Below are 25,797 nucleotides of genomic sequence, written 5' to 3' on the forward strand. Positions count from 1 at the left end.
GTATTATATTATCATTGAATCGAATTTAACACCATCCATTACAGTGACCCACTTGTAACCTACTGTACATCAGAGCGACACCCACTTGGCCACCTTTTTTAACAGTACGTTCACAATTTCTAAATTCGCACAGTTAAAAATCATACGAAATCTCATGAAACTTTCTGAAATTGTTAGTAAAAAATACTGTTAAAAATACTTTAAATGCCTACAATACAACATGCATAAAATGAAACTCACTCTCAATAAGTCAATTTTTAAGATAGAAAAGTACTTTGTAAGTCGTAGATTTTTAAAAAATGTAATTTAATTAATATTTTTTATTTAGCAAAAAAAAACCCGAATAAAATTCAGGGTCATGCGTTCGAAATATTTTGTGTTTCCTTTATAGTGTTGAACACACTGCATAGGTGGTAGCTGTAGGCACCTACGTTATTTGTATATACTATATAGTTATGTATAGTTGTACCTGTGCACAAATAATACTTATATAATATTATTATTAGGTATAGCAATTCAACGTATAAACGAGTATTTTTTGTTAAGACTGCTAATTTCGAAGGTCAAATGACAAAAAAAACTTGTCAAATAATAATTATACATTTATATTTTATACTACATTCGATATTGGATGCTTGAACAAAAGACAATAGGTAGTCGTTTTGTAAACCGGATTATAATCTGAAGATATATTATTGGTATGGTATTATAGGAATACAAGATGCGAATTTAAATCTAATTAAACTTTATTTAAACTGCAGACCGCGAAGACGTTATTTATAGCTATACATGTATTATGTATATATTATATATAATATAAAAATACCACTCGCTCACTCATTCATCGCTACACCTTAAAAAACTACAAAACGTACGAACCTGAAATTTGGAATAATATAGTTCCTCTAAATTCTAATGCTTTAAATGTGCAATAAGAAAGGATTTTATTCACATTTCAAAGAGGTGGTCAAACAGGATCTTGAGATTCAAGGTGGAAATTGAAACTCATTGTTTTGTATATAAATGGTTGCCATTGGTATATTAGGTACTTTTGGGCAGATCAGGTACAAACATACATCAAGTTGTCACTCTTTTGGCTTCGAATTAAAAAACTATATCTTAAAACCAAAAATATGTGTGACACATTGTGTGTAGGCGTGTAGCTAATATTGTCAAAAACTACTCAATCGAATTCGACGAAAATCTCAAAGATTCTTTTTAGAGATGTCAGAAAAGTTGCTTTGCGTTTCTATAGCAATAAACAAAGCGTTACGAAAATTGGTTAGAAAAAATCAAGTTGCACCTACCCAGCCTAAAACATATCTTAAACATACCTATCTTTAAAACTGTGGGTCAGCTGTAATGAGCATAACTCTCTTTAAAATTAAAATATAAAATGAAACCTATGAGATTCACAATTCACTAGATAGTAACATATTCTTACTTGAAAACATGATAATATGACAATAACCTACTAATTTCAAATAATTATTTCTACTAGGTACCAGCCACCAGGTACCTATTACGCTATTATAATCTGTAAGATTCTGTAACCAATTGCAAACATTTATAAACAGAAAATTATTTCCGATTTCCATCGTAAATCTTAAAATTATTGCGCACAGAGAAAATTGTATTACAAAATGTCAAAAGGACGTATAGGCGCGATAACAGGAGTACAGCCAGTACAGGACGCATGATTCGTCCACAACGAATTTTATATTTTTATAATTAATTATATCGATAGATAATATTACACAAAAACGATCATAGGTATCACTCTTATTATTAAATCGCAACGATTTCTCTTTGTCGTTTTGTGCAGATATATCATCATCCGGTGAATTAGAGAAATAATTATTACGAGTTGATTTTATAGATACCTATCGGCTATCGTCAGATTATTGTGCAGATGTAGTGTCGTCAATTCGTCATAATGGAAAAGTAATTTTATTTCACATTGTGGTATTGACTATTGTGCGCACCCTGTCTACATACTATACACCATATCGTAGACACTATCCATAAGTAGGCTCTTACTAAGTACCAATTTATAATTTTTTTTATTGTTTGACACTTATTGCAAGCCTTATGTTGAATTTTTTAATGATAGAAAATTTATCAATAAGCATATTGTCATTTCACCCAATAGTAATATTATTATTTATTAGTAATAAATTATTACATTCGTCTTAAAGTACCTAATCAGCTTTATAATTTGGATAGTTAGCTCAAGTACCAATTCAATTGATGTTGTCGTAGGTAATTTTGTATGTACCTATTATTACTATAATTATAATAATACTCAAATTAAGAGTTTATTTTTTAGAAGTCCACATGATATTTTTAAAATATCTGGTCACTATACGTCTATCTCTATACCTACATATTGATTGAAAATAAAATGAATCACACATTTGAAATACATGGTAAAATCATATCCCAATATACTTTTAATTATTGAAATCCCAATTTGCTTCTAGAATAGTTTGAAGGATTTGAAAAAATACAAATATTTTATAATTTTTTTTTTTATTAAATTTCATACAACTTTTTCTTTTTTATAAAAAAATTTTCTTAGTATTAGTTAGTGGTATATCAACTTGATGTTATAGGAGGTTGGAGCAAAACATAAAGTATAATGTTCATTTTTTAATAATACTATTATCCCAATTACAAAATTACCTATACAGGATACAGTAGTTTATAGATACAATGTTGGAAAATTAAAACTTAATTCTAATACATCTCAGTATGAAAATGTCTATTAATAAATTATATTGTTTTATAACTTAAATTAAAAGTTAAATCCTATATCAGGAATCAAAAATTAAAAATAGTAGTACCTGATTAGTTAGTGTAGCCGTGTAGGTAATGTATTAAAGGATAATATTTAGTTATTTAGTAATACATCTTGTAAATATTGCTTGTTGGAGAATTAATAAATTATTATTATTATTAAATAAGTAATTTTAATTTCCATGAATTACCTAAGTATTTTATTTTTTGTTAACACTTTTAATTCTATATTCTGTTTGTCATAAGTTGATCAACTTTATTTTTTTGAGTATGTGGAGTATGGTGAAAGCGTTGTGACAATACAATTTATTACGCATACACCGTGGTGTTTTTCAACGTGAAACTGTAGAACTACAGTGAATAGTATTGTTACGAAGTCCCCATAATCCGCGTGCGCAAAAAAAAAGTGGATCAACTTACGACGAAAATACGAAGTTACGAGTATTAATTTTGAAAGTGTAATATTACTAATATTTATTTATCACAAAACTCAGTGATGTATAAACTGTTTGATTTTCAAACCAGGCTTATCTCAGTTCAAAAAAAAATTTTTAAAATGCAAATATTGGAATCAAATCAGTCAATTGATTAATAGTTTGGTTTAAAAATCAAATCAAAGACATTAATGTGCATACTGCATATCAAATTTTATTAAAAAAAAGTTCACATTTTTTGTCAAAATTGCATTGGTTTTATTAGTTTTTAAATCTTAATTCAAGTTCAGTTTAGATTTAGATAAAATTTGCATATTGGGTTCAATATTCAGTCTCAAAAATCATAAAATCACTTAAATCAGTTTATAGAAGGGTAGCCGCAGCCTAAATTCTTAAAATAATATCAACTTCTAAAAATAATAACTATTAAGTTTAATAGCATGTATGAAATAATAGTTAATACAGAACTAATTAATAATAATTTGTTTCATATTGGATAAATGTTATCAATGTCATTATCATTAAGAAAGATAAAATAATAAACATTTGTTTTATCTGTATTTTTTTAATAAAAGTTTAAGTCTAAGTTATAGTACATGATATAAACACAAATATTTATTTATTTAATAATTACAATTTTTTTTTATCATTTTTTTCATCTCCTGAAACCTCGTCCTCCTCCCCCTCCTCGTCCACCACCAAATCCTCGTCCTCCACCGCCTCCGCCACGTCCAAATCCACCGCCTCCACCACCACGTCCAAAACCACCGCCTCCACGACCTCCACCACCACCACGTCCAAAACCACCACCTCCACGGCCGCCACCACCTCTACCGCGTCCTCTTCCACCACCACCTCCTCTACCTCTCTGGCCACCAGGTTGAGATAAAAATTTCTTCAATGGTAACAGTTTTGCTGGATCAATGTATAACTAAAATATAAAACAATTTTAACAACTTAAAAGTATCTAATTATAACTAATAATAACTATAAAATTATCTTTACCTTGTCAGCTCCTTTGAAAGATTTTGATTTAATTTCAGAGTTTAACTTTATGGACACAAAATAATCACTGTATGTGCCAAATATTTCATCTATTTTTCCAATTTGTTGTTTATTAGCAAAATATATAGGGGCATTAAAGTATGGAACATCTTCCATTTCAGCCTTGCAAATAATGTCATCTTGACAAGCATGAGTAAAATAACCCAGAGGCACTACCTAAAGAAACAAATGAAATGATAATTATGATTTTTCATTATAAATAACTCAATAAATACATTTTAATCCCTACTAATTATTAATGTTGTACTTGGCAGTAATGTTTAGCGAAAATGAAAAAAAAATAACAATGATAAAATTACTGAACTGCATATGAGAACACAAGTTGTATACAAGTTGTGCAATTAAAAAATCCTCTTATAAGAAGTTTCCATTTTCATTAATTTGGTATAATTTTGATTGGAACAATATGAACAAAAATACAATTCTTACTAATAATGAATATATGTAGGTATTAATTAAAATAATGATGAAAACATAGAAAACGGAATCCTATCATAATCTGATAAGGATACAAGTTTTTTAGTACTTTGCGTGTGCCATGTTTACAGTTCAGTGCATCAAATACAAATACCTATATAGACCCATATAGAATACCTGAATAATCAATTTTGACTAAACAATAAAAATATTGTTAACTCCACTGAAATATAAATGCAGGTCAAAATATTTAGGTGAAGTACAAACTAAATAGTTTGTTATAATTCCATGAAAAATAATATATATTATTTCTATAAAGAATCGCAAAAAAAAACCCAAAACTTAAGAGGACGCACGCTACATCCGCTACACCTTCAATATCACAAATTAAATAAGTTTAAAACTTCATTATTTATGAGATTTTCAAACTTGAATAACTTTTTTTTTAGTTCTGATATCAAAAAAATAAAAACTGTTGCACAATAAATGTTCTCCTCTATAAAGTGTGAAAATGTAGTTGCTTGGTTTGGACTACAGCCCGAGTGGTTCTTGCCAACGCAAAACAGTTTTTGCTATGTTTTACATTTATAAGACAGAGACAACACATGCGGGTGTAATGTCTTCTTAAATACTTTTAAAAATTAGAAAAATTGTACTAAAAGACACAATTCACTCCAATCAGTGCAATGTATTACACTGTATAACAGATTTAAAATAAATACAATAAAAATATAAAATTATAAAACTTATTTTGTAGTCATCTTTAAGATGCAACTAGTATGCAACCACTATTAGGTAAGTTTGTTATCTCAATAGTACAAAAATAATGTCAATAGATGCTCCATTCTTTCACGCTGTCACATTTAGTACAACTTTTAGACTTATTTAGCCTTTATACTATTATGTATACAGATTGTATATTTTCTAACTTATATATTTTTATAGGTAGGAGAAAAAATAGCACAGACCAAGCTCTACAATTTTTATTTTCATAATTTACCTTTCATAACATAATATGTAAAAATAATCTAGTATGTACAACTACAAGGTGGGACATTACATACTTATTTGATTTTCTAAAATTAGCTAAGTTTAAATATGTAGACAAATTATATTATGGCTAGGGTTAGTGGTTACCTCAGATATTTATATATTATATTAAATACCACCGATAAATGTTGATGAGGATGTTTTTCTCAAAGCTGTCCAGATCTAGTACACATTAGTAGCCCACAATATTTAGAATTTCCTCATAAGCAGTAACTTACTTGATACACAATGTATCCTAAACCTAGACCATGTTTAATAGTTGTATAGTTATTTCTACCACTAATTTATTAATATAAAGAAAGATGTTAAGAAAAAGAAAATAATCTATGAAATTGAACAATATAAAAATGTAAAATAATTCATACTTCTTCTGGAGGGCCTTGTTCTGCAAACCTATTGAAACCACCTCTTCCGCCACCGCGGCCTCCACCACCACCACGGAAATTACCACCTCCGCCTCCACGGCCACCACCATCACCTACAATTACAAAATAATGTTTTACATTTTTATCGTTATTATTAAATATAATCAATATTTAACATGAAAAGAAAAAATCAATAATAATTAATTGATATAGGTACTTAGAAAAATATTTATTTGAAACAAATATTAAGCTGAAAACAAGTAAAATTATTTTACAAATCTTGAAGGTAATCGTAATGATTTTCAAGATTAAGTTAATAATTATGGAATTGTACTGCACATGATTCACATAAAATAGTATATCGGTACTTAAAACAATATTATATGATTTACCTCGGCCTCCTCGAAAACCACCACCTCCTCCACCACCACCACGACCAAAGCTATTTCTATTATTGTTGTAAGACATCGGGATTCGGAATCAACATACACGATCAATAATTATGAATTAAAAAATTAAAAAATTAAAAAATTGAGTATAAAACTAGAAATTTGAAAAAAAATATCACTTGTTTATATTTGACGTTTAAGCCGGATACATTTGAAATTTTCAATTTTGAAACGATTACAAACAACAAACGTGCTACTTATCAACAACTTGCTGTTACCACCTGTTATTAATTATTATGATCTAAGGTTACCACGGTGTTGATGATAACCAAGAGTCACAAGAGACATCAGCTGATTCAATCCATGGTAATAACTATAATCCACGGTAGTAAGTTGTAAACTCTTTTTCAAATGAGAACGCACCGGGCGGCGGACGAAAACCGGTCGAAACGAGCGCATGGCCTCCCCACTCCCGACAGTTTCAGCTGTCGTAGGTGGTGCCACCTTGTATACGTAGTGAGTTGTATTTCCACAACATTGACGGCCAATATTGATCGCACAATATGTGAAACGATATCTACTGTTTTGTTTACGCGCGCTCAGTAAATATATTGAATTTTGGTTTGGATTTGTGCGTTTAAATTATTTTTTTTATCGTGTCCTGCTTATTGGACAAAATTATGGATGACGAAATAATTGTTACACCAACAAAAAAAAATCCAAAGGGAAAGGTTTGTATTATTGTGATTAATTATATTATAGAATAGTGTATATTATGTTATTTGCAATGTATACAATAATATTATTATCATACATTTATTTATTCCAGTTTGTTTCATCAAGTCAAAAAGTGATGATTATCAATGCGTACAAAATGGAGTTGAAAAACAATCCGAAAATCACGATTAGGGAATGTCGGATAGTTCTTTCCAAACGCCTAGGCATTGGGCAAAGAACAATTTCAAACACTATTAGTGAGTACAATACCTCAAAGACTGTGATGTCTCCAAACAGAAAACGATGTAAGAAATCGTTTAAAGACGATTTCGATGATTTACATCGTAACACTGTGCGTCGTCATGTACATTCTTTTTGGTACAACAAAACCATTCCTACATTGGCCAAAATATACGCAGTTATTAAGGACGACGATAGTTTACCGTATGTATCAGAAACCAATTTATATCGTCTTTTAAAAACCATGGATTTCGAATACACCAAACGAAGCCACAATAGTGCTCTCGTCGAAAGAGACGAAATAGTTGTATGGCGTCAACATTACTTGGAGGATATAAAGAAATACCGGGAAGAAGGGAGACACATGTACTACCTGGACGAAACGTGGGTCGATGCAGGAGAATGTACCAACAAAACATGGGTAGACAAAACCGTCAAATCGTGCCATGATGCATTTGTTCGAGACCTCACAACAGGGCCGAAAAATCCAACAGGGAAAGGCAAACGACTGATCATTCTACACATAGGGTCGGAAGACGGGTTTGTACCAGGTGGACTCCTATGTTTTGAGTCAAAAAAAAACACGAATGATTATCATGACGAGATGAACGGTGACACATTTTTTGAATGGATGCAAAATATATTACCAAAACTAAAAGAAAACTGTGTCATCGTTATGGATAACGCATCATACCATTCAGTAAAGGCAGACAAAATACCTACTACATCAACAAAAAAGGCGGACATAATTAAATGGTTGGAAGAAAAAGGTGAAGTTATCGACAAGCCTATGGTAATTCCTCGACTACTTGAAATAGTACGCAGAATTAAACCAATGCACGAGAAATATGTAATTGACGAACTGGCCAAAGAACACAACCGCACCATCTTAAGACTCCCACCGTACCATTGTGAGTTAAATCCGATAGAGCTGGCTTGGTCATCAGTCAAACATCACGTCAAAATAAACAATACCAGCTACAAATTACCTGATGTGAAAAACTTGTTGTTGGAAGGTATCGAACGGGTAAATTCCGTTATGTGGAAAAATTTCATAAGTCATACCGAAAAAATCGAAAAAAAATTCTACGAAATGGATTTCATCGTTGACCAAATGTTGTCTGCAGAAGTAGAACCTGTTGTCATCAATGTAAGTAATTCCTCTTCCGAGTCTGAGTCTGACTAAATGTATTTTTATTTTTTATATTTGTAATTTTTATTTTTTTTTTATGTGTAATAAAAAAAGAAATATTAAACAAATGGTTTTCTGTACTTGTTAAAATACCATCCATAAACCTATCCATCGTGTTTCTGTGTATAATATAATCAAATAAAATAATGAAGTATATATATTTATATACATTTATATATATAAAAAAAAAATTTTTAAATGTTTTTTTGTTGTAAGTGATATACAATTATAAACTAACTACCTATCTGATCGAAATCAATTTAATAAACCGTTTGATTAATTTAAATACATATCTAATAATTATACAATCATGAAGAGCCAAAAAAATCTTTAAATTCAATATTATATAGGTACGATTAGTGTCGTACTTATATAAATGCGTATTATAATATATGAGTTGATATACATCATATATTATATATTAGGTATAATAGGTGTGTGTGTGTATATATATATATAAGTATATATAATTATCCCATTTAGACCCTAACACATGGATGTACTAAAAAAAATATATATATAAGTATAGCATTTATATACACGCGTTAATATTGTGTACGTATATAACATAATATAATATAATGGTCCCCACGATGCTATACTTTATATATATATAATAATTAATAACACACCAAGTATATTATCGCCAAAAATGTGTACGAAATCTTCGCCGACCTGCTATGAATGTTCGAATTTCAAAACGTACATTCTCATCACAATAACCTCGTGCGACCCGCCGCCGGACGTACACAATATATATTATACTATATAGGTCAGAGTTGGGCCAAATTTTATCTAGATAATTATTCGAATAAATATGTATTCGATTAATTATTTATTCGAATAAAATGTTATCTCAATAATCATCTAAATAAAATTTCATTCGAATAACGCCCTACTCTGCTATGGGTAAATACGATGGACTCCACAAGTCCCTGTGGTGAACTGGCACCACAGCCTGCTACGACTGCTATGGACGATTTAATAATTTTGTTTTAAGAATTAAAATATATAGGTATTATTATAGATACCATATTACCACGATGCCATAATATCGACAATATGTATACTATAAGAAATACATCAATAAATAATGAATAATAATAATCCGTAAGTGTTTACGTATTTGAGTATAAAAATAATAATATTCTGTGGCGTGCAACAGTATGATGCGGTAGATAATAATTATAATAATAATTGAACATTCTGTATGCCCGGCGGCGTCGAAAGTAGCCGATCATTGGCGACTAATCAGAAATTAATTACTAATTTTGTGGGAGGGGCTTGTGGTTCCGCCTCTGATAACGATGCGCGACCCGGTGCGTTCTCATTTGAAAAAGAGTATAGATGCTATAAGCTAAATCTCAGGCTGTAAACATGACAGAAATGAGTATAATCATATAGTTATAATAATTCTGCACAGAACAATGACTACCAACTACCTAAAAATTATTCAAGTCTTAACAAGTCCATTATCAGGATCACATTATATTCGTATCGGTTATCCAAAATCCAAATAAATCGGGCATCGGCCATCATGATTATTTCGCGGCGATATGTGTGTGGTTGTGAATGGTGATTGTATAATGTAAATGTATATATTTATGAACGCGCGAGCGTGCTGTATGTTTGGTTCATATTCATTAGTTCTACTCTTGGTCAAAAATCTAGGAAAATTTGACTTCACAATTTTCGCGGTTAACGCAAACCAATAATCCATTCGACCTTAGACGTCTGGTTCGCGACAAGTCCAGTTTTGTCGTGAATAAGATAAACGGTGGGCAATTACCGTGTGGACATGGATGACAAAATCGAACTCAAAACCGAGCATTCGTTGCCGGCCAAGACTGAACCAACAGACGACGAGACACTGTGTCTAACAAACAATGGAATAGTATTGAACTGCGAACAGTTGTCAGTCAACTCGGTCAGTGAATTTAATAACATCAATCATTCTGATATACAGCAGCCCGCCAAAGACAAGATAGTCACCAGCTCTCAGTATCTCACTGCCCAAACTGCCGGTACAGACGTCAGTGAAAGTAATTATTATTTTATTAGAACTAGGTATAGTAAGTAAATACCTTCTACTGTCATTTTAACGGTTTCAGATCAAAATATCTCTAATGGAAATATCGCCCTTAAAGTTGAAAATATTTTAATATCATTAATGTTAACAAAAGTTGTATCATTACAAATACAAAATAAATTATAATGGGTATATAAAATTGACTGTAGAATACAGTCATTTTTATGTGTATACAATAATGATTGCAACAAAAATAGCAAATAATCCATGGACAATAATAATTAATCCAACATTATAATATCAGTTAGTACCAATTTTAAATTTACGATTGCAGGCAAATGTAATAATTACAAAAATTATTAATTATTACTAATGTAATACAATTTAATAATTAATTAAATTTATAATTTGAATGTACAAGTTAAGATTTATGATTGCGGGAAATAGAGTAACTAATGCAATCATTTTTAAAAAAATAAAATGAATAAAAATAAAACCCTATCAAGATATAAGTTAAAATTTAAGATTGTGGGCAATTCCCCTTAAATGTTTTAGAGATGTCATTTTGTTGTATTGACTGTCAATTTTAAACAATCGTTCATCGTTACCCACCATCATTTGGATACACAAACGAGAAGCGCTCTCTCACAGGCACGAGTATAGTGATATGTAACTGGGTTTAATATACATATTATGTTCAATACTGCCTTAAGTTCTGAACAAATGAAGGGAATTAAAGGTATCAACTTAGTTAATTTTCAGTTTTATAACACATTTTCTAGTGGTTCCTAATCGTTTTATGTTAGGTACTAGGTAGGTTCTTACTGTAAACATCTAGCACACTAACATTACTTACTTTATCCAACTAGTGTGTGAAATTTGTTTAATTTTTTTCAATTTTTATGTGTTTAGGGTCATGGGATTCTCATATCATTACTCCTCCTACATTGTTTCAAACAAGTTCTGAAATTGTTTTACACGGCCCTCTCAAAGAAGTCCACGGTTCAACATCTGAAGGCACTGCAATTGATTCTGATAGAGAAATCCAACTAGTACTTATTAATATATTTTTTTTTGTGTTAAGATTAAAATTTGTTGTTATTTTTTTAGCTTACAGAAGATAAGGAAAAATCTGTTGACAATTTATATCCTGAATATGATTACATATTTTGTATTGCAGCTATAAGTAGGACAACACCAAATAGTTCTAAACTGCTTGCGGTATGTTATACAATTTTTTGCCTCTACTTTAATTACTTCTCTTGTTAATTTTTATATTTAAAATAATTTTGAAACATGTTCAATGTGTACGTACCCTGTAATTATAAGATATCAAGGGATAGTGTTAGCTGAGAACACATACATGATCTGTATGGACAATGCATTACAATGTGTAGTCTGTATTTTATACTGTCTTACCTATACTATATGAGTATAAGCAGAGGTTAGGTTATACACACAGCTATTGCTATATATACACCAGAAGTACATAAATTACATTTATGGTTCATTTAACATACCTTTCTAAAATAACTTCAATTAATATACGCATATTCGTATACACTACAGTTAGTACAGCCAGCAATTTACAAATTAGAGCCGTAATTTTCATGCTCCAAGTGGCCATTGTTTTGCACTGTTTTGGAAAATAATAGCCATTTGGAGCATGAACCATTGCAGCTCTAATTTTTTACTGTACTGTAATTAATAATAACATACATTATTTACTGTAAAAGGTAAATTGTTTTTAAGTATTAATACCAAAAGCATTTCTAAAATGTTGAAATAAATCAAAATTAATTTTCATCATATAAATGTTATGTCTGATGAGCATACCCAGCCAGCTATGATCAAGTAAATGTCATAACTCATAAGTAATTCTATAATAATTGTTCTAAAATTGTTGCATTATGGCGCCCAATCGTAATATTTTAAGTATCTATTAAGTTTGTGTTGGTTTTTAATTTCATTTTCCCGCCATTTTTATATTCAAAATGATGGGTTATGTTTTGTATATAATAAATATTAACTATACCTGTATTTTAAAATTAATTTATCTAGATATTTAACTTCATATAATATATATGTATAGGTATGTGACTAAAATTACTTATACATTTGTGTTTTAGATATCAAAAATTGATTCAAACATAAAAGTTGATATAAAGTCTGATGTATCCTCTCTTAATGGTTATGCTGCTGATCATTCTAGCTCGTCAAACTCAACGTAACTATTAATAAATATTTATAAATGTGCATTAATCAATTTTAGTAATGTATTTGAGTCATACAGTTAACAATTCAAGGCTTGGCAAGTTAATGATTTTTTTTTAACTCAGTTCATATGCACCAATAACAAAAAGTTAAAAGTTAATTTAACTATAGTTTAACTCAGTTATGTTTTAAAGTTAACACACACTTTTTGTTAACTTCTTATTCAGTTAAAAAAAAGTTAATATGTTTATACAATTCTAGAATACTTAATTTTTTTCTAATCCAAAACTAAATTATAGACTATAGTGTTTATACTTTATACAGTATTTCCATATAAGTTAGATTGGAAAAATATAAATATTTTAACTTTGAACAGTTCACAGTAAATATTTTTTGACATGAAAACGAAATAGACTGAAATAGTGAAATGTAATGAAATGTAAGTTAATATTTAACTTAATGAAAATCCAAAAGTAATTGTTAAGTTACAAAGTTAAAATTAATTATTTTTTTAACTTAACTTTTAATTTTTAACTCGTTAATGCCCAGTTTTGGTTAACATTACATTATGAACAAAAATAAGATCTGTTATTTATTTTTGAAAATATGTAAGAACTCAATATTCAAATAATAATTAATGTAACATTTATTTAACTTATAGTTAACCCACTTTATTTCTGAAACTTAATGCTAAACAGTTAATTATTTATTTTTTAGTTGTGGTCATTTAATTGAAGAACCATTTTTGGTACCAAAAGCTCCACGAGATTCATTTATGTCATCTTCAACATCATCATTTAGTGGTTCATCAACTGGAATACTTTTACAGCCATCAAAATGTAAGTTTGACTGATATCAAGATTATAAACTGCTAATTCTCTTACTTGATAAATATAAATAATGACAATTTGATTTTTAAAAATGTTTAAACTTTGTCACATTGTTTTAAAATGTGTGATTAATCTAATTATTATGTACCTATTATTGAATTAAATCTTCCAATATTCACATAATAAAAAGTAATAGATTAATAATAAATACACATTTTATAAAATATGGGTCACTTAGGTACAATTACGTATATATTAATACTGTTTTTTTTAATACTTATTTTATACATTATTAAAGTAAAAAAAAATTAATTTTACTTAGTAAAGGTTTGTTATTTGATACATTGTTATTAGTCTTATTCATAACTGTTTTGTTATATTATATATTTCAGCTAAACATAACAATATTTTACTATCAAAAAATGTATACACTTATCCAGAAAATTTAGCTTGTCACAAGTGTGACCATGTATATCCACGGGTAACAGAAAATTGTATGGCTAGTAATATGGACAATAATGACATCAAAAGTGAACCAGAAACTAAAACTCGGTAAAAAAATTATAGTCTGTTCAAATCTTGGTACTTAAATATTTTTTTTATCTTATAGTGCGGGAAAATCGAGACAAAAAAAAAGACCAAAACAGATAAATGATAAAAGTTCAAAAAAAATTTCAAAAGTATGTCTTATTTAATATATTATCTATATAATATTACAATTCATAATTATATTTAATTAATTATTATAGTTTACAACATAAAACACTCTAAACATTGTAGTTTTTTTGGTTTTTTTTTTTAGAAAACAAAACAAAATTCTGAAAATGTTTTCAATGAGAAAAATAATATTAAAATAGAGGAACCTAAATGTTATGATATGCCAATCGATTCTGTTGAATATCCAACCAATGAAAAAAATCCAACAAATAATGAAATTCCAACAAATGATGACATTCCATCAAATGATCCTATTACATTCAAAACTGGTTTGTGAAATATAATCATTATAAAATATAAACAATTGATAGTTAATTATTTATTAATATTTATTTTACAGGTGATAAAATATTTGCATATTGGACGGCGGATAAAATGTTTTACCCAGCTATTATCATTGATATAGTAGCCCCGAAATTTAAAGTAGAATTTTTATCCGACTACTATATAAAACTATTGAATTCTGATTGTCTTGTTCATAGTACAGCTCTAAAAATTGGAACTCTTGTCGCTATATTTGATACTGTTTCCCAAGAATATAGAGTTGGTGAAATTGTTACTATTAATGAGTATGTATATCATAGCTTATTCAACTTTATAATGTCTATAGTTAATTGTGATATATAAGTTTACATAAAACATTATTGTTTCCAGAGTACCCAATGGCGAAAAAACATATACAGTGGATTTGAATTCAGAGGAGGTGGTTGTTCCTTTTGAAAAACTAGTGTTGGATATGGATAAAGCAAAAAACTTGCAAGACAAAATTGTATTAAAAAATTATCATAGACTTAGCATGTGTATGTAATTGCATTAATATTTAAAATTATTTATTATTAGTTCATAATCATCATCTAATTTAAAATAATTGATTGATTTATGATATTAGCTAATGTGTCTGAAGGAAAAAGACTTCGCTTATCCCGATCAACTAGTACAAAATGTAAAACTACAAAAAATGAATCCAGTAAACGTAAAAAAACTAAACAAAATGCTCCAGAAACCAATAAAAAAAAACGAAAATGTTTATTTCCTGAAGTACCTGATCCCAGGTACATTCCTAGTACTAGCACAGGAATTACTGCAGGAGATGATTATGATGAAGGTATCTTCCAAGCTGCTTCTTCAGATTCAGACTTTGAGTAAGATATTTGATGTTTTTTCTGATTATGTTAACATATACATACATCCCCAAAATTATAAATAAGGTGATCAACATTGCTTGTTAAGAGGACGCTACCCATACGTTTATTGTCTTCGTCTTAAAAACGTACGATTTAGCAAATTTCCGTTTCTCTAGTTTCAATGATATGTTGTTAGTTTTTATATTAAGTGAATTGACCTATTATCAAACTTTTAGGTAAGGACATTATCTGTGCTTAAGCGTCGGGGAATTTTTCGATATTTTTATTTTCAATCAAAATATGGGTATGTGAATATCACAAATTAAAAAATCGAATAAATGCCAACCTTTAAGCAGGGCTTGAAACTGGTTACCATGACCAATTTTGGGTCTGGTAACCGCTTCCCGGTTTGTAAGTTTACATTTTGAGAAGCGGTTAACAATTACCAGTAACCACCAAGTTCAATTAAGGGGTAACATGTAGCGGTAACCTTTTTTTTTAAAAAAACGGAAGTATCAAAAGAAAAATAATGTTATATTGGATTTTTATATTTTTATATTTTTTTTTTTTTGGAAATTCTATTCTATTTTTTTGATTAATAATGTTATTTACAAGATAATAAATGTAATGTAATAATAAGTACAATTAAAGATGGTATAATGTCTGTAGCCGCAATGACGAAAAATAAGAGGATGTCACACTCGCATGTGTTGTCTCCGTCTTACAAATGTAGAACATAGCAAAAACTGTTTTGCGCGGAACAACTTTTCTCGCACCATATTTGTTGTAGAACTACTAAATTCTCACAGCTCCTATAGAAGAACTGATATATCTGTGCTTTTTTTTTAATAGCACTATTCAATCAATTTTTATAAACAAATGAAAAAAACAAAAATGTGGGTTACAAGTGGGTCACAGTAATGGATGGTGTTAAATTTGAATTCAATGATATAATATCATTGTCTAAGAAAAACGATTCTAAGCGAAAACGGTCAGTCAGCCTATTATATATATATATATTTGATAATATTATTGTGAATAAAGTAATTTATATATAACCTATTTACGTTGAACCTTGTTTTAAATTTTTAACTACAAAATAATTGTTTAATTTTAAATTTGATACATTTTGTCAAGATTCGAACTTTAAATCCTTATAAAAAAAAATTGTGCCTATGTAATTTTAATATTTTTCAACTGCTATTGTAAAAATATATCAGGAGCCTGGCATTAAATTTTCTTAAAATGTTATTGATATTCATAGGAAAAAAAACAAAAAAAATTGAAAACTGACAATGTCCATAAGCAGCTCGAAAAAAGTCAAAATATTTTTAAAATTTTATGGTGTATAGCAAATGAAAATATAAACATTCAGTAAAATTTTCATGTATCTACAGTTATTCGTTTTTGAATAACAATAACATAACAAAACCGCTACATGAGAAATCGAGTGAATATCCAATATTGTGAAAATATGAACTTCAAACGCTCGTAAAAATTTAATTTGACTTTCTTATAGACATTTTTTTTTTTGATGAAAGTAGATAATCTTATAAGGAATCTTGTATTACATTTTAAAATCTTAGATTTAAAAAGAAAAATTTTTATGAATTCTTAACTCAAAATAATTTGGTAATTTTTGTAATTTTTCCATATTTTGTCAATTTTTGAACTTTAAATGCTTATAAAAAAAAACTGTGGCCAAGGATTTTTAATATTTTTCAAATGTCATTGTAACAATATAGTAGGTGCATTGTATTACATTTTAAACTTTTTTACCCAACAAATAAAGTTTCATTGACATTCTTAGAAAAAAAGACTAATAAAATTGGAAACTGAAAATGTTCCTAATTAGTTCAAAACAAATCAATATATTTTGAAATTTTATCGTGTATAGAAAATGCTAATATAAATGACCAGTGAAAATGTCATTTGTATACGTTCATTTTTTTTTAGAGTTACACCAAAAACGAAAATCAATTTTGTGAAAAACCGATTTTGCGTAAAAATTCCCTTTTTTCCTTAATTTTCATGTTGTTTTTCCCGACGCTTTTTTTCTTTAAATTTTAAATTTTGACCTCCTCAATGCACCAACGATATTCACTTTCCCATCGAACAAGATACTGAAGTTGAAAATCCAATCATTATTTCGACTACTTATCGTCTACACAGACACAAAAATAAAAAAAAAAACACATTGTAAAATCAATACATTCATTGTTCCACTCAAAATCTAAAAAAACCAAATGTTTAGAAGCATATTTATTTTTTAATTTAGCTTGTCCCTAAATCGTTTTTTAAAGTGGATATTTGTTTTGTGTAAATTGAAGTAAAACTAAAATTTTTCGAAAAAAACCGTTTCCGAATTCCGAAGTGGTTACCGGTTATCTTGAAGAATTAAAACCGCTCCCAAACCGGTAATCACATTTTTAGGGATCATTTTGGTAACCGGTAATCAATTACCACTAATTCTAAAAACCCCTAAAACCGGTAACCGAATTTTTCATAAGCGGTTTCATGCCCTGCAGGCTAAAAGTTTGATAATAGGTCATTTCACTCTAATATAAAAACTGAAAACACACTATTTCAACTAGTGAAAAAAAAATTGGTATATCGTGCGTGTGTAAGACTGAGACAACAAATTGCATGGGTAGCATCCTCTTAATAATTTTTCTTAAGGTCAAACTAATAAAAATTAAAACTATACACAATATCATTGATTATAAATACTAAACTAATGGGTGACAACAGCCTTCCATAACAACCACATCCATTTTTTGTCAATATTTCGAATCGCGTAAATACGGGCTAGTGAATAATCTATAGTATTTATAATCAATGATAATATTTACAGTGAAACCTCTATAAACTCTTAATAGAAATTCGCTAGACTAAACAGGTTTAAAATTATCCCACATTATCCCGCACCGGGATAATGAACCATGTCAATGATATGGTCCAAACATCCCGGTGCATTATTTTTCACACCGGTTCAGTCTAGCGAATTTCTGTTTAGTCTCGAAAATTTCTTCTGCTATTCGAAAGATTCAGTTTGTTAAAAAGTTTGTAGTTTGTTACCCAAAAAGCATTTACTAATTGAAGGTGTCTGTTTCATTGTATATTAACGAAGCTGGGATGGACTGGCTAGGGTGACGGGTGGGCGATCCCCGCCTGGGCCTGGCGAAAATTTGGGCCGATAACTTAAAAATATTTTATTATTAGCCAAATGTTCTATTTCTCCAAGGCCAATTTTATTCCCAGTCCGCCTCTGACTTTATTAAGAATAAAAAATTGAAATCGGTTAAAATAGTATAGTTATTACTTATAATTATTGTTTCATTATTTAAGAATGTTAACAAAAACAGTGTACAATGTTACTATAAGAATGTTTTATCTTACACCCAACTATAGAATTAAAGTTGTATAGAATAGTTTTAGGGTTAATTGTGTGGTATTTTATTATTATTTAAAAGCAAACAAAAATTATTTTCAAAATTATATTCCTTGATTTTTTTTTAATATAACTAAATATTTGTTTATTAAATTTTATCATTTTAGTCACGTTAGAGAAGATTTAACCAATGTTAACTTAGCTCAATTAAAAAACTCAGACATTGATAGCGAGCATTCATCTCCTGACAAAATTAGCAGTGCAGTTGTGTCTCCCTCCGCTAAATCCATAAAACTATTTGAGAATTTACATTTTATTGTCTCTTATTCTAAATATAAACGGATACCAATGACCAATGACAGTGATGGCACTGATAGTGAAATCAACCAACGTATGTATACAATTAAAATAATACATTAGTTTTATAATGTATATTTAATTATATTACTATATACTTAATTTTATTTTCAGATTCACGTTATTTTAAACCAGATAAAATCCATAAAAAGTATCTAGAATCCCTAATATATAAACATGGTGGTGCGTGTCATAGGTATTTGAATGTATTACCAAAGTCCTGTTACAAGAGTTCATACATTATTACCGATACTCCTTCACAAACTTGTAATTTTTTATTGGGTTTGAGTCTTGGTATACCAGCTTACCATCATAGATGTATTGAACATGCCATTTCTCAAGTAAGTTATGACAGACTTTTTTTTAACAATAAGCCAACTTAGCTATTCAATTTTGTGTTTATACTTTATACATATTGTATAATTGAAGGAAAACATAACCTTGGTCCATTCATTAATATTGAGATTAGTCATAAAATGCAATATAATTCACTAATTATAATTTTCACTTATTTTGTTTTTTTCGTCAATTTTGTGCACCAAGAAGTTATTTGAAAAATTGACATTATGTATACAATTTTTAGTTAGTATTTTAGTGTACCCATTATTATTGATTAAAGGGATTGCTGCACATATATTTTTCATATGGTTTAGAACAATAAGGGTGGTAACACATATTTCGCAATGTACGATTTAAATTTTTTAATGTAAGTATGAATTCTTTGATGAAATATTTAGACAACTGTGGAATTGCCCCATAACCTGTCTGTGTGTAATCAATAAATATTATAGGCATCTTTACAGCTTCATTGTTCTTTCTGGTATAAAGGCCACTTACATTTGTATACATAGTTATTTAGTGGTTTATTTTTTTTAGTTATGCTCTGGACCTTAATGGCATGCAGGCGCAGACTGGCTGGGATGCTACGGCATCCCTTGCCCTAAAAAAATATTTGCCTAATATATATTATATATTTAAAGACTAGACACCTAATGAACAGTAGATTGTTTGTTACCAACTTACGATTATTAGTAATCTAATTCTGTACAATTTTGATTGAGTTTGTTGTAATTTGGTACTTAATTACGTTTTTAACAAATATTTTATATTTTTTAAAAACTTAATAAAATAAATATTTTATAAATATTTATATGTTTTAAATTTGCCACAAAAATGTTTGTTATTTTCCCTTAAAATTGTGTAGCATCTCATGCCCTTTTTTACCAGTTCACGCCTGATGGCATCTAACCTATCATCCTTTTTTCCTATATACTTGAAAAATGTCAACAATACTACTAAAAAAGGTTATTAATTCAATACTAATTAGTTCTAAATTATTTGACAATAGAAGTTATTGTTAAAAAATAAAAACAAAAACATATTAAATTAAATAGCACTGTGTTATGATAAATTAAATATTTGTGAATATAAAACATCAAGTTAATAAACTAACAATTATAAACAAATTTCAAATAAACAGTAAACAAACTGTATAATAATTATTAATTTCTAAAGCTTATTCTTTAATCAATTTTTATTGTGTACAAGTATTTACATATTGTAAACTTTTTCAATCTTTTATACACATTAATATGTAATTATATTTAGGAATTAAGATTATGTACTTTCTTCGATTTCAGAAATTGTCATTCCCCGAGTTCTTAATAAAGAATGATATTAAACCTATACCAAACGGTTGGTCCGTGGAAAAGAAAGAAATTATCTTCCGTTCACCTGAAACTATACACTCGAACATATTTTCTGACTATGTTGTTTATGTAGCTTTATCAGATGAATCCAAGAATAGTTTTTTTTCCAGTTTGTTAAAATTTTCTGGTGCCATAGTGTACACTATAACAAAAAAAGGTGCGTTAAAAGGTTTTTTACTTAGTGATTTGTTTTTTACACAATTTTAATTATGAATATTAATAATATTATCGAATGGTCATACTTTATTCAATGTGTTTATTTTCTAGGAGCTGTAAGTCTGCCATTAATACGCCACATGACAGTCATTGTGACCGACGACCAATGTCCAAGCTCAATCATGAATGAAAAAATTCCCAAGTTATCTACTTTATGGATAGTTCAAAGTTTACTATGCGAATCTCCTCGTCCTATTGATGGCCACGAGAGTTATATCGCAATAAGCGATGAATGCGAATAAACTTAAATCTAACAATTAACAATAATTGACGATAAGATTTTATGTTTTAAGATTATCTGAATGTTTATAAATTATTTCCAAACACTATATTTATTTTTTGGTATGTTGAAAAAAATAACATCAATATTTAATTTCAAAATATGTTTTTGCACTATATATTATTAATGTATTATGATTTCTTTAATGTTACATGTGTAGCATAATATTATTAATCGGATGTCTGCACACAATATTAAACGTCCCGATAACTTGGCATGTTATAATTATTAATTATTCATGTGCTGTTCGTTGTTACTAGATTTTTTTTTTTTTTTACTCTTATTAAATCATAACTATCATATGTATTTATTTGAAAGTGAAACATGTAAAAATGCTGAATGTTTGTGGTAAATTATGATTTAAATATTGTAATATTGAGTCTCAACGCATTAGCAACATTTACACTATGACTACGATTTATATATATATTTTTTTCCAAACATTTTTACTTTTGTCATTGTATGTAATATGGTACGTTTAGCAAGTAATTTTAACTGGTTATAGAAATAAATGTACCTGAAAATACCACTTACATTTTTGGATGAAAATCTTTTTGTAGTTTATTTTCAACCTCTGAATAAATGCTACTTCCAAGCTAGGAAATAAACCTCGTAGAGTGTTCCGATTTCAATAATTTTTTTTTTTTTTGTTGAAACACTAATAGGGTGTATTTGATTTTTAAAATTCTATTTCTGAACGATTTAGAATATGACTAGTTTTCACAAGCTATTGTTATTGTTATTATGTTTGTTTTAAGCAAAGAAATTAAAAATCAACTATATCCTATAGTAACATTTATCAAATAAGACCACTTTACATTACGTGAGTTTTTCCTATTAAGCGGGTTTTGAGCAAAACATCACTTATTTTTGGTTGCTGGTACGCAAAGAGCACGTGCATAGATAGCCCAATACTAATCGCATTCACACTAATCATCATTGACGACTAACGCAAATGCCGAGGATGGTGTCAGTGAAATTACGTATCGCCTAAATAATACAGCCCCTTAACATAGACATACGAGCAGGCCACTTAACTGGTATTTGTTTGTCTATGACATAATCCACAGAATAGTGGATTGATATTTGGAATCATATCAGTGAGAGCACTTATTTTTAATTCTCTTTTGATTTGGCTTGTGATAGTATAGATAAATATTTCATATTTGTATAATTTTAATGCTAATTGACAATTGTAATAACTAATAATATTGGTGTGAGGATATAATAATCAAAATGAGCCACAGTTGATTTCAGTAAAATAACAAAATTTTATTTTATTAAAATATTTAATAATACCGTCTAGTGACTAGGCACATGTATCTAATACTTTCATACTCTCATTAACAAAGAACAAAGACTTATTCATTATGCACATTTATAATTATTGCAATATTTGCTGAGCATATATATTTTGTCAATTGTTTGAAAAGTGTATTTTATTTAATGATTAACAGCACTATCATTAAGTACATAAAATATGTCGAATATCGCAACAATTTTTAAGACAATAATTTGTATATCAATAATAAATAAATAAATAAATAATAATAACAACAATAATGAAATTGTAAAGCAAATGATTTATTGTTAATAGTACATCAAGTCATGGGTGATAGATATTTTTGATCTTGAAAATTATAAAATATGATGATTATATAGAAAATCAACGAACTAATTATGTGATAAATGAATTAATGGGAAATGACTGTTAAAAACTTTACGAATGGTTTTCCTTCTAAATATTTATCACAGAAATAATGACTCAGTACTAGTAAAAAACATCATTTTCATAAAAATCCTAGTTAAATTATACAATAACTGGATTAAATATTATTTTTATATTTAAATAGAAAGGAACAAACACGAAAAACTCGAGAGGGTTATTGCTAATCTGTGTGGCCTAGTTTTTTCACAAAATAAATATACACAAATACAATAATTAAAATTGATGGACCAACATTATTACTTAACAAGAAGTTAAGAGGACTCTTGAACTTTACGGCAAATTTCATCTGTAAATTCAGAGCACTTTGCTTTTCCGCCCAAGTCTCCAGTTCTGTATTTGCCTTCTTTGATTGTTTCAAAACAAGCTTTTTGAATAATGTCAGCTTGGCTGTTAAGTTCCATGTGACGCAACATCATTACAGCTGATAACAGAAGGGCGGTAGGATTGGCCAAGTCTTTGCCGGCTATATCTGGAGCGGTTCCATGAACCTAAACAAATTCAGTTTGTTTAAAAACTAATGACTTCATTAACTTAAAGTAATAAACAAATAAATCAAACATTACTTACAGATTCAAACAGAGCACCGTTGCTGCCAATGTTTCCACTGGGTGTCAGACCTAAACCACCGACCAAACCGGCGCACATATCTGACAATATATCACCATACAAATTAGGCATTACCAAAACATCATAATGACTTGGATCTTGTACCATAGTCAAACATACGGTGTCTAAGTATTTTTCTTCAAATTTGATTTGTGGGTACTTTGAAGATGCCATACGGCAGCACCTCAAGAACAAACCATCAGACATTCTCCTATAACATTTCACATTTTCAAACACATTAATAAGAACATAATACACAATTTAAAAAGATTATTAGTTCATCATACATTATGTTAGCCTTATGTACAGCAGTGACCTTGGATCGTTTATTTTCAACAGCATATTTAAAAGCAAATTCAGCTACCCTGGTTGAAGCTTCTTCTGTGATCAATTTGATGGATTGTACAACTCCTTCAACAATTTCGTGTTCGATGCCTGAATATTCACCTTCAGTATTTTCACGAATTGTTACCACATCAACATTCTCGTACAATGTAGGATAACCCTCAAGTGAGCGACAGGGCCTAACATTGGCGTATAAATTAAATTCTCTAGAAAAATAATGAGCACAAGTTGTAATCTCAGATAAACACCAATACACATTTTTATGTAATTATTTTTTTAAATTAGTAAATAAAAATAAATTTACTTTCTAAGCGCCAAGTTCAATGAGCGATGACCTTTTCCAACTGGTGTCATAAGAGGTCCTTTTAATCCAATTTTATTGGTATTCACCGATTCAATAGCTTTAGATGGTATTTTCATTGTACCATCTGGTGCTTTTACAGGAGTAACATCAACTACGTCCCATTCAATTGGAGTCTAAAAAAGAAGAAGAAATATTTTGTTTTAATTATAACTGCAATCAATAGGTTTCAACCTAAGGAATTAAAAACGGTTACAATGGACAGATTTATTTTGGATTACAAGTCTAGTAGGTATCTTTAAAGCAAACATTTAGTCTCTATTGTCGGCTACCGCCAACCCGATTAACAATACCGTACAAATACAGACAATGAATTAAATTCCACTTGGCCGCGTTCAACAAATCCACTGGACTCTAGTAAAAAGCGTTGAAAAAATAACAGAAAAACTCATGTAATGTGTTTGACCTGTGGCATGTAGTCTCACTAATACGTGGCCAAGAGTGATCAGATTCGCAGATCTCTTACTTCGAGCGAGAAACAATCACTTACTTTGGCGGCTTCGAAAATCTTCTGAACAGCGGCCGATATTTCAGGACCGATTCCATCGCCGGGGATCAAAGTCACTTTCCGTGCGTCTACGCCGTAGGAACGAGCTAGGTACTGGGTAACGTTGTTCTGTCAACAAACCAACAACGAAATTCCGCGTTAACAGTGAAAATGTATAGGTACTCCATTTACCACTGCGGGGGCGAACGGTATCGACAAACGATCCGTTAATCGCCACGAACCGGATACTTACGATCTTGTGAAATATCCTGTGAGCCATGGCGAACGGTCGTCGGCGGGAGATGAGGTCGAAAAAGAACTCTCTCGAAGGGATAAATGGTCGGGAGAGAAATTTTCTCCTCAACTGGCCTGGCCGCAAGAGAGGGCTGATCACTCGATCGTATTTTTAAAACGAAAATGGGTGAGAGGTTAAAGGAACAGATGTTTTACTGAACAGGAGAGCGGCGGTTCGGTGACCGTAGGTACGGATCACGATTCGATAGAACTATTACGACGGTCGGGCACTCGGACCGTGTCGGACGGGCGGTGTGTTCGTCGTCTTTTTGTTCCATGACGACGACGAACACGACGGTGCCGTGGTCGTCGGGGGGAGAGGGCGGCCACCCGATGCGAATATGCGAATATGCGACGGCAGCAGCTGATAACGATTACGATTCCGATTTCCGGTGAAATTTAAATTTTATAGAGAATACAGATGGAGTCACCACAAATTA

The 25,797-nt window shown here is 29.5% G+C and overlaps 4 protein-coding genes across 5 annotated transcripts; 2 read left to right on the forward strand and 2 right to left on the reverse strand.

Annotated features, from left to right (window-relative positions):
* Window positions 1–2,052: 2,052 nt before the first annotated feature.
* Window positions 2,053–6,878, reverse strand: LOC132950310 (H/ACA ribonucleoprotein complex subunit 1-like). Its single transcript, XM_061021712.1, has 4 exons — window positions 6,523–6,878; window positions 6,131–6,243; window positions 4,239–4,454; window positions 2,053–4,164 (listed from the first exon to the last, which is right to left on the reverse strand). Exons 1-4 carry the CDS (start codon window positions 6,596–6,598, stop codon window positions 3,889–3,891), a joined length of 681 nt encoding a protein of 226 aa, XP_060877695.1. The 5' UTR covers window positions 6,599–6,878; the 3' UTR covers window positions 2,053–3,888.
* Window positions 6,879–7,056: 178 nt separating this feature from the next.
* LOC132950526 (uncharacterized) lies at window positions 7,057–8,795 on the forward strand. The gene is made up of 2 exons (XM_061022026.1): window positions 7,057–7,250; window positions 7,349–8,795. Exons 1-2 carry the CDS (start codon window positions 7,200–7,202, stop codon window positions 8,660–8,662), a joined length of 1,365 nt encoding a protein of 454 aa, XP_060878009.1. The 5' UTR covers window positions 7,057–7,199; the 3' UTR covers window positions 8,663–8,795.
* A 1,365-nt stretch (window positions 8,796–10,160) lies between these two features.
* LOC132950036 (uncharacterized) lies at window positions 10,161–22,064 on the forward strand. 2 transcript variants are annotated; one of them, XM_061021228.1, is made up of 15 exons: window positions 10,161–10,692; window positions 11,610–11,749; window positions 11,808–11,918; window positions 12,827–12,924; window positions 13,629–13,750; window positions 14,134–14,293; window positions 14,352–14,421; window positions 14,544–14,727; window positions 14,799–15,027; window positions 15,113–15,258; window positions 15,348–15,600; window positions 19,141–19,364; window positions 19,445–19,671; window positions 20,971–21,196; window positions 21,307–22,064. In XM_061021228.1, the coding sequence occupies exons 1-15, from the start codon at window positions 10,467–10,469 to the stop codon at window positions 21,495–21,497; spliced, it is 2,607 nt and encodes an 868-aa protein (XP_060877211.1). In that variant the 5' UTR covers window positions 10,161–10,466; the 3' UTR covers window positions 21,498–22,064. The 2 variants fall into 2 exon arrangements, with proteins under 2 accessions (XP_060877211.1, XP_060877210.1); XM_061021227.1 differs by having other exon boundaries at window positions 10,162–10,710.
* A 722-nt stretch (window positions 22,065–22,786) lies between these two features.
* Window positions 22,787–25,580, reverse strand: LOC132950037 (probable isocitrate dehydrogenase [NAD] subunit alpha, mitochondrial). Its single transcript, XM_061021229.1, has 6 exons — window positions 25,317–25,580; window positions 25,067–25,192; window positions 24,520–24,692; window positions 24,158–24,421; window positions 23,832–24,081; window positions 22,787–23,752 (listed from the first exon to the last, which is right to left on the reverse strand). Exons 1-6 carry the CDS (start codon window positions 25,341–25,343, stop codon window positions 23,516–23,518), a joined length of 1,077 nt encoding a protein of 358 aa, XP_060877212.1. The 5' UTR covers window positions 25,344–25,580; the 3' UTR covers window positions 22,787–23,515.
* Between the last annotated feature and the right edge of the window lie 217 nt (window positions 25,581–25,797).

This window comes from Metopolophium dirhodum, chromosome 8, assembly GCF_019925205.1.
Source record: "Metopolophium dirhodum isolate CAU chromosome 8, ASM1992520v1, whole genome shotgun sequence".
Classification (NCBI taxonomy): Eukaryota; Metazoa; Arthropoda; class Insecta; order Hemiptera; family Aphididae; genus Metopolophium; species Metopolophium dirhodum.